This window comes from Stegostoma tigrinum, chromosome 1 (genome assembly GCF_030684315.1).
Source record: "Stegostoma tigrinum isolate sSteTig4 chromosome 1, sSteTig4.hap1, whole genome shotgun sequence".
In the NCBI taxonomy this organism is placed as follows: Eukaryota; Metazoa; Chordata; class Chondrichthyes; order Orectolobiformes; family Stegostomatidae; genus Stegostoma; species Stegostoma tigrinum.
This window is the reverse complement of record NC_081354.1, coordinates 83,574,217-83,587,043: the sequence shown is the minus strand read 5'-3', so window position 1 is coordinate 83,587,043 and position 12,827 is coordinate 83,574,217. Positions and strand designations below refer to the sequence as shown.

Below are 12,827 nucleotides of genomic sequence, written 5' to 3'. Positions count from 1 at the left end.
AAATGTATCAACAGATTGAGAGAAATTACTTACTTGTACAAAGTTAAGATGAGTTGCATATGACCCCACAAAAGCAAGACTAACATACACACATTCAAGGCATGAACACAAAGAAGAAATTGCCTCATCTGACCATCCAGGATACTGCACGAATGGAGAATTTCCTGAGGATGGACCAAGCATGGTGGATAAAAGAGAACCATACATTTGGTCTATTGATTTCCAAAGAAACGTTCAATAAAGTGCCACAAAAAGATTTTAGAATAGAATCCCTACAGTGTGGAAACAGGCCCTTCAGCTCAACAAGTCCACACCAAATCTTGGAACATCCCACCCAGACTCATCCCCCTATAACCCACCTAATGTTCACATCCCTGAACACTATGGGAAATTTAGCATGGCCAATCCACCTAGCCTGTACATCTTTGGACTGTGGGAGGAAACCAGACCACCCGGAGGAAACCCACGCAGACACGGGGAGAATGTGCAAACTCCACACAGACGGTTGCCCGAGGCTGGAAGTGAACCCGGGTCCCTGGCACTGTGAGGCAGCAGTGCTAACCACTGAGCCACTGTTACGTCCCAAAATATCCTGGTGTTTGGGATAACATATTAAAAATTATAGAAAATTGGCTAACAGGAAGCAGAGAATCAGAGTGATTGGGTCATCTTCAGGTTGGCAAGCTGTAATTAAAGGACAGCGATCAGGCCTGGGACTTGCAACAATTTGCAATCTATATTTATGACTTGGATGAAGGGAACAAGAATTAGGGCAGCACGGTGGCTCAGTGGTTAGCACTGCAGCCTCACAGCACCAGGGACCTGGGTTCAATTCCACCCTCTGGTTACTGTCTGTGTGGAGTTTGCACATTCTCCCTGTGTCTGCGTGGGTTTCTTCCAGGTGCTGTGGTTTCCTCCCACAGTCCAAAGATGTGCAGGCTAGGTGGATTGGCCATGCTAAATTGCCCGTAGTGTTCAGGAATGTGTAGATTAGGTGGGTTATAAGGGGATGGTCTGGGTGGGATGCTGTGTGGGTTGGTGAGGACTTGTTGGGCTGAAGGGCCTGTTTCCACACTGTAGGAATTCTGTGATTTGGAATGGTGGCCAAACTTGCTGAGCAAACACAGAGAGCAGAAAATAAGTTGAGGCAACAACAAAAAGGATATATGTAGGTTAGGAGAATGGTCAAATATTTAATATGTGGGAAAATGGAAGGTTGATGTGATTTTGGTAAGAAGAACAGAAAAGCAACACGTTGCATATGGACAGGCGGAGAAATTGAGAACACAAGTAAGCTCTTCACCCTCTCAAGCCTGCTCCGTCATTCAAACAAGATCATGGCTGAACTGTTTGTGTTTTGAATTCCACACTCCCACCCTGATTAACCTTTTAGTAATTGTCTGCCATTCTTTATGTTTTAACCAATCATTTGACCTGCCTGCCATAAGTTTGGCTTCCTGAACTACTTCAGTTAACCACAAATGGTGGGTCCTCACCTTAGAAGTTTTCTTTATAGTAGGAATATACTTATTCTGGAGTATTTTGAAATTTTTAAATTTTTGCTTCTGCTGTGTTGATACCTTCTAGCCGAGGATCAATGTTTGCTTCAGTGGCTCACTGACCTAGTGACCCTTATTTAAGTTCAGACGCAGACTTCACTCTTTCAAGCGTGATGTAAAATTCACTCGTTTTCTGGTCACTGCTGTCTCAAGGTGCTTTTCATCTGAGACCATTAATCTTATTTCAGCCGAGACACCAATTGCTTTTTGTTCAAAACCCTTCCAGTTGCACAAGTCAAGTATCCCAATGTAGAGTGCATTAGCTCTAGTTTATAGCATTACATAATTTCACCATGCCTGTTTCCCCATCGAAACAGATCATTAGCTACTGGAAAATGATCTGCCACAAACTGCTAGAATACTCCTCCTCCCACCCACCCTCCTGCAAAAATTCCATCCCCTATTCCCAATTCCTCCGTCTCCGCCGCATCTGCTCCCAGGATGAGGCATTCCACTCCCGCACATCGCAGATGTCCACGTTCTTCCAGGACCGCAACTTTCCCCCCGCAGCGGTCGAGAACGCCTTTGACCGCATCTCCCTCATTTCTCGCAACACATCCCTCACACCCCACCCCTGCCACAACCGCCCCCAGAGGATCCCCTCATTCTCACATACCACCCCACCAACCTCCGGATACAACGCATCATCCTCCGACACTTCAGCCATCTACAATCTGACCTCACCACCCAAGCTATTTTTCCATCCCCACCCTTGTCTGCCTTCCGGAGAGAACACTCTCTACATGACCCCGTTGTCCGCTCCACACTCCCCTCCAACCCCACCACACCCGGCACCTTCCCCTGCAACCGCAGGAAGTGCTACACTTGCCCCCACACCTCCTCCCTCACCCCCACCCCAGGCCCCAAGATGATTTTCCATATCAAGCAGATGTTCACCTGCACATCTGCCAATGTGGTATATTGTATCCATTGTACTCAGTGTGGCTTCCTCTACATTGGGGAAACCAAGCGGAGGCTTGGGGACCGCTTTGCAGAACACCTCCGCTCAGTTCGCAACAAACAACTGCACCTCCCAGTCGCAAACCATTTCCACTCCCCCTCCCATTCTCTTGATGACATGTCCATCATGGGCCTCCTGAACTGCCACAATGATGCCACCCGAAGGTTGCAGGAACAGCAACTCATATTCCGCCTGGGAACCCTGCAGCCCAATGGTATCAATGTGGACTTCACAAGCTTCAAAATCTCCCCTTCCCCCACCGCATCCCAAAACCAGCCCAACTTGTCTCTGCCTCCCTAACCTGTTCTTCCTCTCACCCATCCCTTCCTCCCACCTCAAGCCGCACCTCCATTTCCTACCTACCAGCCTCATCCCGCCTCCTTGACCTGTCCGTCTTCCCTGGACTGACCTATCCCCTCCCTACCTCCCCACCTACACTCTCTCCACCTATCTTCTTTACTCTCCATCTTCGGTCCGTCTCCCCCTATTTATTCCAGAACCCTCTCCCCATCCCCCTCTCTGATGAAGGGTCTCGGCCCGAAACGTCAGCTTTTGTGCTCGTGAGATGCTGCTTGGCCTGCTGTGTTCATCCAGCCTCACGTTTTGTTATCTTGGAATTCTACAGCATCTGCAGTTCCCATTATCACTGCCACAAACTGCTGACCGGATTGTCGGCAGCAGAGGGGCGCGCTTTCTTCCCCGTGTTGCGGGGCTGGGGGGTGGGGGTGGTGGTGGTGTCAGCGGCGGCAGGTTACTTTGCTGAAGTGGTGGTCCCAGGAAGTTGCACTGGCAGCAACCTAAGTCAGACCAAGGCACCAGCTGCCTCAACCATGGCAGGCCCAGCATCGAGCTGACACCTAGTTCAGTCCCGGTAGCTTCAGCAGCAGCGGCAGCATCGCCAAGATCAGCCCAGCTTAGACTCGCGGTGGCGAAGACAACGGCGGAGGCATCATGGCTGTAAGGAATAGCAGCAGCGGTGTGGCTGTAGGACATGGTTGAGCCTGGCCACCTGATGGCGAAGGCAATGGTGTTCCACCTGCAGTGGTGTGCACGGATTCAGGGCACCTAAGTGTTCGCCGATTGAGGGATGGCCTTAAACAAAAGTTGCTGGAAAAGTTCAGCAGGTCTGGCAGCGCCTGTGAAGAAAAATTCAGAGTTAACATTTCAGGCCCAGTGACCCTTCCTCAGAGAATTGGATTTTGTGGCTTTTGTTTTTCTGGCAGAAAGGACTCATTGTGGAGGCAGTGGAGTGATCTGGGTGTTTCAATTTCTTTTGCCTGTTTCCTTTATTTCTGCTTTTTGTTTTTTTTCTAATTCTGTCTTTTGTACTCTAAGATGGCACCAGAGAATGGCAGCTTGTACACATCTCATTGTACTTCAGTACTGAATCTATAAATAAATAGTACCAAGTTGAAATTTTGTGCTATGAGTATGTGGAATAAATATGCTGCTAAATAGGGCTAGATATGTGTTCACGGCACTGATGATATGATACTGCATATATTAGATACTAATGCTAGTGGTGCCAGTACACTCTAAATTTAGATAGATATTTCAAATAGATGACCAGCTTTTTGGGTCACGTGCTTAAGAAAATGATCTTTTATTGTCTTTAAAGTTATAGCCTTCTTAAAAAAAAGACTTGAAAAAGCAGCACAGATCTACAAGACCATTATTTATAGGTGAATTGAAAGTAACATTTGAACTATACATTTAAACTAGTTACTCTTTCTCTCTTTTATCTGATCATCCAGTTATGATATTATCTATCATTTTCACATCTAGATGAGAATAAGGCATTATCCATATCTGGACACAGTGCTCAGGCAGAGATGGATGACCTAAAAACCCATCTGTCAGAGTTAAGGCAAAAGTTAGCAGAGGGCCAACTGCAGCGACAACGAGACAGTAAAGATACTGAAGGTGAACATGTTCAAAAGCTGACACAGGTATGACTGAAATCATTTTTTTGTGCAACCTATTTGCACATAATTTAACCCTAATGTCATCAAGCCTTTTTAGAACTTCTAAACTTGATAGCTTTTTACGAATGCAACTGTTGTGATGCTGAAGCATTCAGTGGCTGAAGGTGGTTTAAAGTAATTTATTTAATTAAATAAGGCACGTCCAAAGTAGCACTTCAGAAAAATGGAATGAGGTTTGTCAGAAGAAGGGAGTCTCATTTTAAACGAAGACATTGGAACTGCCACTAGGATTACATGGGGTCAATCCATACCATACCATACCAGCTGACTTGAATTTAAATCCAATTAATAAAATGTGGAATTAAAAGCTGGTCTTAGTTTCAAGGTATAGTCACCATTACTATCATTGATAGGGAAGAAATGGTGTCCGAGTTGGGGCCTCTGACTCCAGATCCACAGGAATATAAGATAACAAAGCGTGGAGCTGGATGAACACAGCAGGCCAAGCAGCATCTCAGGAGCACAAAAGCTGATGGGCCTGATGAAGAGTCTAGGCCCGAAACGTCAGCTTCCGTGCTCCGGAGATGCTGCTTGGCCTGCTGTGTTCATCCAGCTCCACACTTTGTTATATTGGATTCTCCAGCATCTGCGATTCCCATTATCTCTGTCCACAGGAATATAGTTGACTCTTAATTTTCCTCTGAAATGGCCTGTGAAGAACATCAAATGTTAGTCTTGCCAAAGATGTGCATATTCGAACGAACAAAAAACAAGTTAACAAGATACTATTAGCATATACTGCAGCTTTGTCCCTCTTACTTGCCCTGCTTATCGCACCAACAAGTAAATTAAGGGAAGTTGCCTTTGGGAAATCCATCCTTTGTAATATTACAAAACCAAAACGAGGCAATGTTTGTCGACATGGTACAAAGTCTCCTCAGGACATAAACAGAAATCAAACAGAAAGACAAGAACAACAGCACAAAAACAATCTTCTAGAAATAGCTTTTCTTACGTCAGTTCCCCAAAGAACATGTAAGATCTGAATGTATGAAATGTAGACACATAATATCCACCATCTTCCGCCTGTGAAATGAGTCTGTCGTTGCATCAATGAAAGATAATAAATTAGATTGCTATTATGGTCCACTCTCAAAATCATGCTCTTTTCAGAAACTAATGCCCCACAATTGGTCTATATATCGTGTATAATACTAACAAATACTTTCTGTATTGTAGAAAAGTCTCAGATCAATAATTTGATGCCCCATTCCTTTGAATATGGATATCACATTTTCTATTTCTTAAGACTGTTTACTTTACCTATGTACTGTGGAGACAATAAAAAGGATTCACAATTGTTTGAACACATGCCTTCAGCAGAAAAGTTGCCAGAATCTTCAACCTTCAGATGCAACAATTACCCTAATGTACCCTATTGTGTAATCATCTATATTTTTAGTCTATATTCAGTGGAACTCCTGATTCTGGATATGTTCTCTCAATTTCGTCATGAAATTGATTGAAAAATATCAGATAAATACTTCTTCAAATAACTTGTCCCTCAATCCTTTCGGTGAGTAAACTTTTCGTTGCACGTGTTCTTTCATCCTGATAAGGTTGAAGAATGCATTAACTTTCTACTTCAGTTTTTTTTCAGTCATGATTTCCTTATGATCACTACTTGCTGTCTTTCAGCTCCTTAACATTCCTCAGTTTATTTTAATAGAGTTCCTTCTGTCAGTTCTGCCCTGAAGGCTTTATCATTTGGTAGACTGTCTTTCTCTCCAGTTCACTGGAGGGTAGGAGATTGAGGGGTGACTGCTCAGAGGTTTAGAAAATCATGAAGGGCACAGATGAGGTGAATAGCCAGCGTCTTTTCTCTAGGGTTGGGGGCATTCAAAACGTGGGGAGCATATTTTTAAGGTGAGAGGAGAAAGTTTCAAAAAGGATTTGAGAGGCAATGGTTCTTTAGACAGAGAGTGGTTCGTGTGTGGAATGAACTGGCTGGGGAAATGGCAGGTGCAGATATAGTTACAGCATTTAAGGGACATTTGCGTTAGCACATGAATAGAAACGGTTTGGAGAGACATGGGCCAAACACAGGCAAGTGGGACAAAGTTAGTTTGGGAACATGGCCAACATGAACTGGTTGGACCAAAGGGTCTGTTGCCATGCTGTATACCTGTATGACTCCAATTGTTAGTTAGCCAAACTCTCTCTCATTCTGTAAATAAAGGCAAAACAGTGTGGATGCTGGAGAAACACAGCTGTTCTGACAGCATCTGTAGAGAGAGAAAGAGAGTTAACATTTTGAGTTTGGTATGCCTATTCTTCATAACCGAAAGGTTTTGAAAGGTGGGAGATAATGGGAACTGCAGATGCTGGAGAATCCAAGATAATAAAATGTGAGGCTGGATGAACACAGCAGGCCGAGCAGCATCTCAGGAGCACAAAAGCTGATGTTTCGGGCCTAGACCCTTCATCAGAAAAGCTTTGTAATTGAGTGGAACGGTGGTCAAGGCAAGCGAATACACAATGGACTGATACATTATATTTGGCTGTCAGTTTTGAGTTTTATAAAGGATTTCCCTCTGCGCGGCCTAATGACCTTTCTCACTACATCTTACCAAACTTGTTTCATTAATGACCTGCCCTGCCCCTAAAGTGCACCTCCCATCTGATTCCAGCCCCATTCCGTCAACTGCCATTCCCAGAAGAACTCGCCATCACCAGATACCTGCTGAAAGAGCCATGCCATCTTTAAATGCCACTCAGCAATGTGCTGTTGCCCGTCACCGCAAAGTAGTGGCACAGCAGCCACACAGCTACACTGTCACGATACGCTGACACTTCCTCAACACTTACAAGCCCAGCCTCTCACCCTTATCGCTATTTAACCACCAGACCACTCAGTTTACCTGTATTAGCCAAATCCCATCTAACCACTCTATCTAAGACACTGTTACTCTGTCAACTAAACTCGAGACCCACATAGAGCCATATGACGCCGAAACAGATCCCTTTAGTCCAACCAGTCCATGCCAAACATAATCCCAAACTAAACCAGACCCACCTGCCTGCTTCTGGCCCGTATCCCTCCAAACCTTTCGCATTCGTGTGCTTAATGATTTTTAAACATTGTAATTGCACCCACATGCATCACTTCCTCAGGAAGGTCATTACATGTAAAGCACCCTCTATGTTAAAAAAAATTATCCTTCATGTCTTCTGCGTTTTCTACTTGGGCAACATCTCAAATAGGCAAGCAATTGGACAATTCCAAACAGGAGCTTTTATTTACAAGCAACGGAAGTGAATGCAATCAAATTGAATAAAGGCTGCAGAATGCCTGCACAATTCAAATCTCTGCCCCCTTAAAGAGTAAGAACAGTAGATGCTTAGGAACCCCACAGTCTGCAAGTTCCCCTCAGACTCTGACTCTCAACCATTTTGAGTTGGAACTATATCACCCTGCCAGTCCAGGAATTCACTTCGATAACCATACTGTAGGGAACATTTTACATGGACAAGCAGTTCAAAAAAACAATTTGTCACTACTTTCTCAAGTTTAGTTAAGAATGGACAACAAATGAAATGAATCCACAGGCACCAGTATCCGGTGATCAAGTCATTCCTTATGAACACTCCGTGACTTTAGCACTGCCTTTTCAGAGTCACCTCTTAGAGTGCCAGAAGCTTTGACATGCCTCTTTTTACCTGTCAGTCAGGGGTCCCTGTTTGGAGCTATTTAATTTATTCCAATCAGGGAACTTGTCTGCTATGATGTCCACTGGGCTGACCTTGTTAGAATGACTGCATCTTGCGCCCACCCCTGCCTGAGGACATTGCCCGTTCTTTCTCTTGGAGAGCATCCTGGGGTGGTTTAGCACTGAGTAAGGTTCAGACAACTCAGTGCCCAATACAGGTAGAGTATAACGCATGGGAGCTTGCTTCTTCTGCTGGGTGCATCTCGGTAGAATTTCACTCTTCTTCAGTGGCAAAGGCATCGACAGGGGTTGGGGGAGGGGGGCAGCATCCTTTATTTCCATCTCTGATCTAGAGGACTCACTGATGTTTGATAGGGAGACTGATCCCATGGGTTCCAGCTGCCTTTCCAATTATTCTCAGGGGCACGGCACATTTTGCTGCTGCGTCACTTGTGCAGCATTCATATAGTCCATGTGCTTGTTCAGGACCTTCGCAGCTACCTGAACTTAATACTTCACTGGGTCTGATCTCACATTAATATTGCTTCTTACCCATGCAGGGTCATTTCTCTGATTCTTACAGCAAACTTCATCTGCTGTATCAAACTGTCTCTCTTGCTTAGTGGAGCCTTGTGTCAGGTATTGGTGTCCCTGACGGTGTTCTAACTTGTAATTGTACACACTTAGCATTAGAGCCCACCGCTAAATGCATCCCAAGCTTTGGGTGGCTCTGCCTTGTCCTATTTAAGCAGACAAAGTAGGGGTTTATGGTCCATTATGATCACAAATTTTTGTCCATAACGGTATTGGTGGAACTTCCTGACTTGAAATATGACCGCCAATCCTTCTTTCTCTATCTGGGCGTATTTACCCTCTGCATTAGCCAAAGTGGTGGATGCATATGCTAATAGGCATTCATTTCCATTGGGCCAGCTATGAGCTAATACCACCCCAATGCTACAAAGGGAGGCATCACATATGAATACGGAACTTTATTGGGATCGGGATCATTGGATATCAACACCCTAGGAGACGATAGCTGTTTCTTTACTTCAGTGAAAGTTAGGGCTTGTCTATATGACCATTTAAAAGGCTGACCTTTTTTGGGAGTTGATGCAAAGTAGCCAGGACGGAGCCCGAAGAAATGACCTTAGCATCCAGACAGACATGGGAGACGGAGAACCTCTCAATGCCCTCGCGTTATTGTCCAACAAGTGTAATGTGTAGCAAGTTGCTTTGATGGTCTTCAGTGTTTCAGTAGTTACCCAGTAAGGAATTCCAACTCTGGTTAGGCAGATTGCTGGATATTTATCCCAGTGAAATCTGATTACATGGCACTCAGTATTACATTTAGCTTAGTTGAATTACCAAGTTCTGAATAAAATATTTGACTTCTTCATAGTGAGATGGACAATGTAATTTATAAATGAAGTTTATTAATTTCTGAATCCATTTGAAAAGAAAATATTCCCAGGATCTCAGTGCCATAACAGATGAAGAGAGGCCAGCTTTGAGATCATTTTCTTTCCAATTCTTTGGATCTTCTGTCTAATTCACCTGTAAATTTTTAAAATTTCTTGGAAAATTGAGGTTGTAGCTGATATTGTAACATATCCTAATGTCCCATAAAATTTGACATGATGCTAAATATTAATGTTTTGTTGGTGTGTCGATTCTTCGGATGTTTCACTAAGTTGAATGCACTCCGTGGACGCAAAATGGTGTTGTTTATTTAAGAAGGTTTTTGTGGCTTGTTGGTAGTTTATTTGAATACATTTCCCCATTTTGAAACATTATTTATGCCATTGAAGCAAAAAGGTTTTTTCTCTGCGTTGTAGGTGATTGAAATTCTCACTCATGAGAAAGAAGAGTATCAAAAAAGGCACGAGGAGGAGCTGAAGAAACTGAAACGAGTGGCTGAAGAGGAGAAGCTTCGCCTCAAGGAACAGTTGATGAAAGGATTGGAGGAGCTGGTAAAGAAACACACCACTGAAATCAAGGCAGTACAGACCTCAATGGAGCTAGAAAGAAAGCAACTGCAAAAGGTGCATGCTCCAAGTTAACTGCTATCCGTACTTGTCTTGAATGTACCATAGTGACATTTGATTCCTATAAACACACATTATATAAACACAAAGGGGCCTAGTTTTGAGTTTTGATTGTGTTCTCCTCCAGGCTAGTAGGGAAAAAGTGTCCGGACAGATCTTAAAAGAACAGTATGCTCCAATTATTTCCATGATGTGGAGGTGCCGCTGTTGGACTGAGGTGGACAAGGTCAAAAGTCATACGACACCAGGTTAGACACGTTTACTTGAAATCAAAAGAATAACTAGACAGGAGAAAAGAGAAGGAATACGACCCCTCAAGGACCAGAGGGGACATGTATGCATGGACCTACAGGAGATGGGTGAGGTCCTTGTTGAATATTTCTCCTCTGTTTACTGTGGAGAAAGGCATGAAGACTTGAGAAATTAGTGGCATTATCTTAGCGACTGTCTATATCACGGTAGGGAAGGTGCTAGAAGAATTAGAATGTATGAAGGCAGATAAATCTCCTGGTCCCAGCCAAGTATATCCAAGAACAATGCAAAAGGCTGGAGAAGAAATTGTGGGGGCTCTGGCTGATATATTTGCATCGTCATTAGCCATAGGTGAGGCCCTGGAAGATTGGCGGGTAGCAAATGTTCAAGAAGGGCTGCAAAGGAAAACCTGGGAGTTATAGATCAGTCAGCTTAACATCTGTGGCAGGCAAGTTACTTGAGAAGATTCTGAGAGATAAGATATACATGAATTTAGAAAGATAGGGCTTGATTAGGAACAGTCAGCATGGCTTTGTGCCTGGGCGATCATGCCTCACAAATTTGTTAGAGTTGTTTAATGAAGTGACCAGGAAGGTTGTTGAGGGCAGGGCAGTAGACGTAGTGTGTATGGATTTCATTAAGACCTTTGATAAGATTCCGCGTGGTAGGCTGCTCTGGAAAGTTAAATCACGTGGAACCCAGGCAGTGTTGGCAAATTTGATACACAATTGGCTTGATGGTAGCAAGCAAAGAGTAATAGTGGAAGGATGCTAGTTGGGCTGGAGGCCTGTGACTAGTGGTGTGTCTCAGAGCTCGGTGCTGGGCCTATCGCTGTTTCTTATCTATATTGATGAGTTAGATGAGAATGTACAAGGCATGATTAGTAAGTTTGAGGATGACACTAAAATAGGCGATATCGTGGACAGTGAGGAAGGTTATCTGAAATTACAGCAGGATCTTGATCAGGTGGGGAAATGGGCCGAGAAATGGCAAATAGAGTTTATTATTGATAAGTGTGAGGTGCTGCATTTTGGAAAGTCAGATCCAGGTAGGAGTTTCATGGTGAATGGTAGGACCTTAAGGAGTGCAGTGGAACAGAGGGACCTTGGAGTTCAGGCATACTGTTCTCTGAAAGTGGAGTCACACGTAGACAGGACAGTAAAGAAAGCTTTTGGCACACTGGCCTTCATCAGTCAGGGCACTGTATGTAGAAGTTGGGAAGTTATGTTGTCGTAGTAAAGGACGTTGGTGAATATTGAAGTATTATGTTGCGTTTTGACCACCTTGCTTTGGAGTGATGTTAGTAAACTGGAAAGAGTACAGAAGAAATTTACAAGGATGTTGCCAGGACTCAAGAGACTGAGTTATTGGGAGAGGTTGGACAGATTAGGACTGTTTTCTTTACAGCATAAGAGACTGAGAGGGAATCTTATAGAAGTGTCATGAGAGGCATGGATAGGGTAAATGCACTCAGTCTTTTTCCCAGAGTTGGGAAATCAAGAACTAGAGGGCATCAGTTGAAGGTAAGAGGGGAAAGAACACATAGGAACCTGAGGGGGCAACTTTTTTACACAGGGTGATATGCATATGTAACGAGTTGCAAGTGGAAATGGTTGAGATAGGTACATTAACAACATTTAAAAGGCATTTGGACAAATACCTGGATAGGAAAGGTTTAGAAGAGTATGGGCCAAGTGCAGGGAAACTGGGTTAGCCTGGATGGACATTTTGGTCAGCTTGGGCCAGCTTCAGCCACATGGCCTGTCTCCATGCTGTAGGACTCTGACAAGCTTTCAAAGTGCTGCTCCTTCATCAGATGGAGTCCGCCCGGCGAAGGAGCAACACTCTGAAAACTTGTGATTTCAAATGAACTTGTTGGACTATAACCTGGTGTCATGTGACTTCTGACAAATTGTTGCGATAATATAAGGATGCCTATAAATTTGTGGTAAATTGCCAACTACTCAGACTAGCCCTGGCCAAATGGACAGCAGTGATCTTTCTCAGCTCCATCAATTCCTCTGTTCCTAGGCTTGTGTAATGTGGAAAAGACAAATGTCACAATGTGAAATGATGATTGGAGCTTGGAGGTGATCTATTTCGTAACAGAATAGATTAGCTTGTATTATTTTTTTCTTGTACCATTTCTAACACTTGGCTATTTTGTGCTACTTCATCTAGCAGCCCTTTGGAAAACTGAACTGTTAAAGTGAATCAGGGTTGATGCACTGAGCATCAAATTCATGAATTTCATTGGGTGTGACCTCTTGTAATACCAGGTCATTGTACTTCAACTCATTTTCTACTAAATGTTGACACGAGGCCGTGACTTCTAGTGACAATAGATATGAAACTTAGTTAAGAAAGCATCT

General features: G+C 43.8%; 1 protein-coding gene across 6 annotated transcripts in view; it reads left to right on the top strand.

Annotated features, from left to right (window-relative positions):
- The window catches only part of LOC125459720 (protein FAM184B-like), a 169,848-nt gene that overhangs the window by 101,450 nt on the left and 55,571 nt on the right, over positions 1 to 12,827 (top strand). For all 6 annotated transcript variants that reach the window (XM_059646818.1, XM_048546509.2, XM_048546519.2 and 3 more), the window contains exons 4-5: positions 4,306 to 4,469; positions 9,994 to 10,200. In XM_059646818.1, coding sequence (XP_059502801.1) covers positions 4,306 to 4,469; positions 9,994 to 10,200 — 371 coding nt within the window. The remainder of the gene's footprint in view (positions 1 to 4,305; positions 4,470 to 9,993; positions 10,201 to 12,827) is intronic.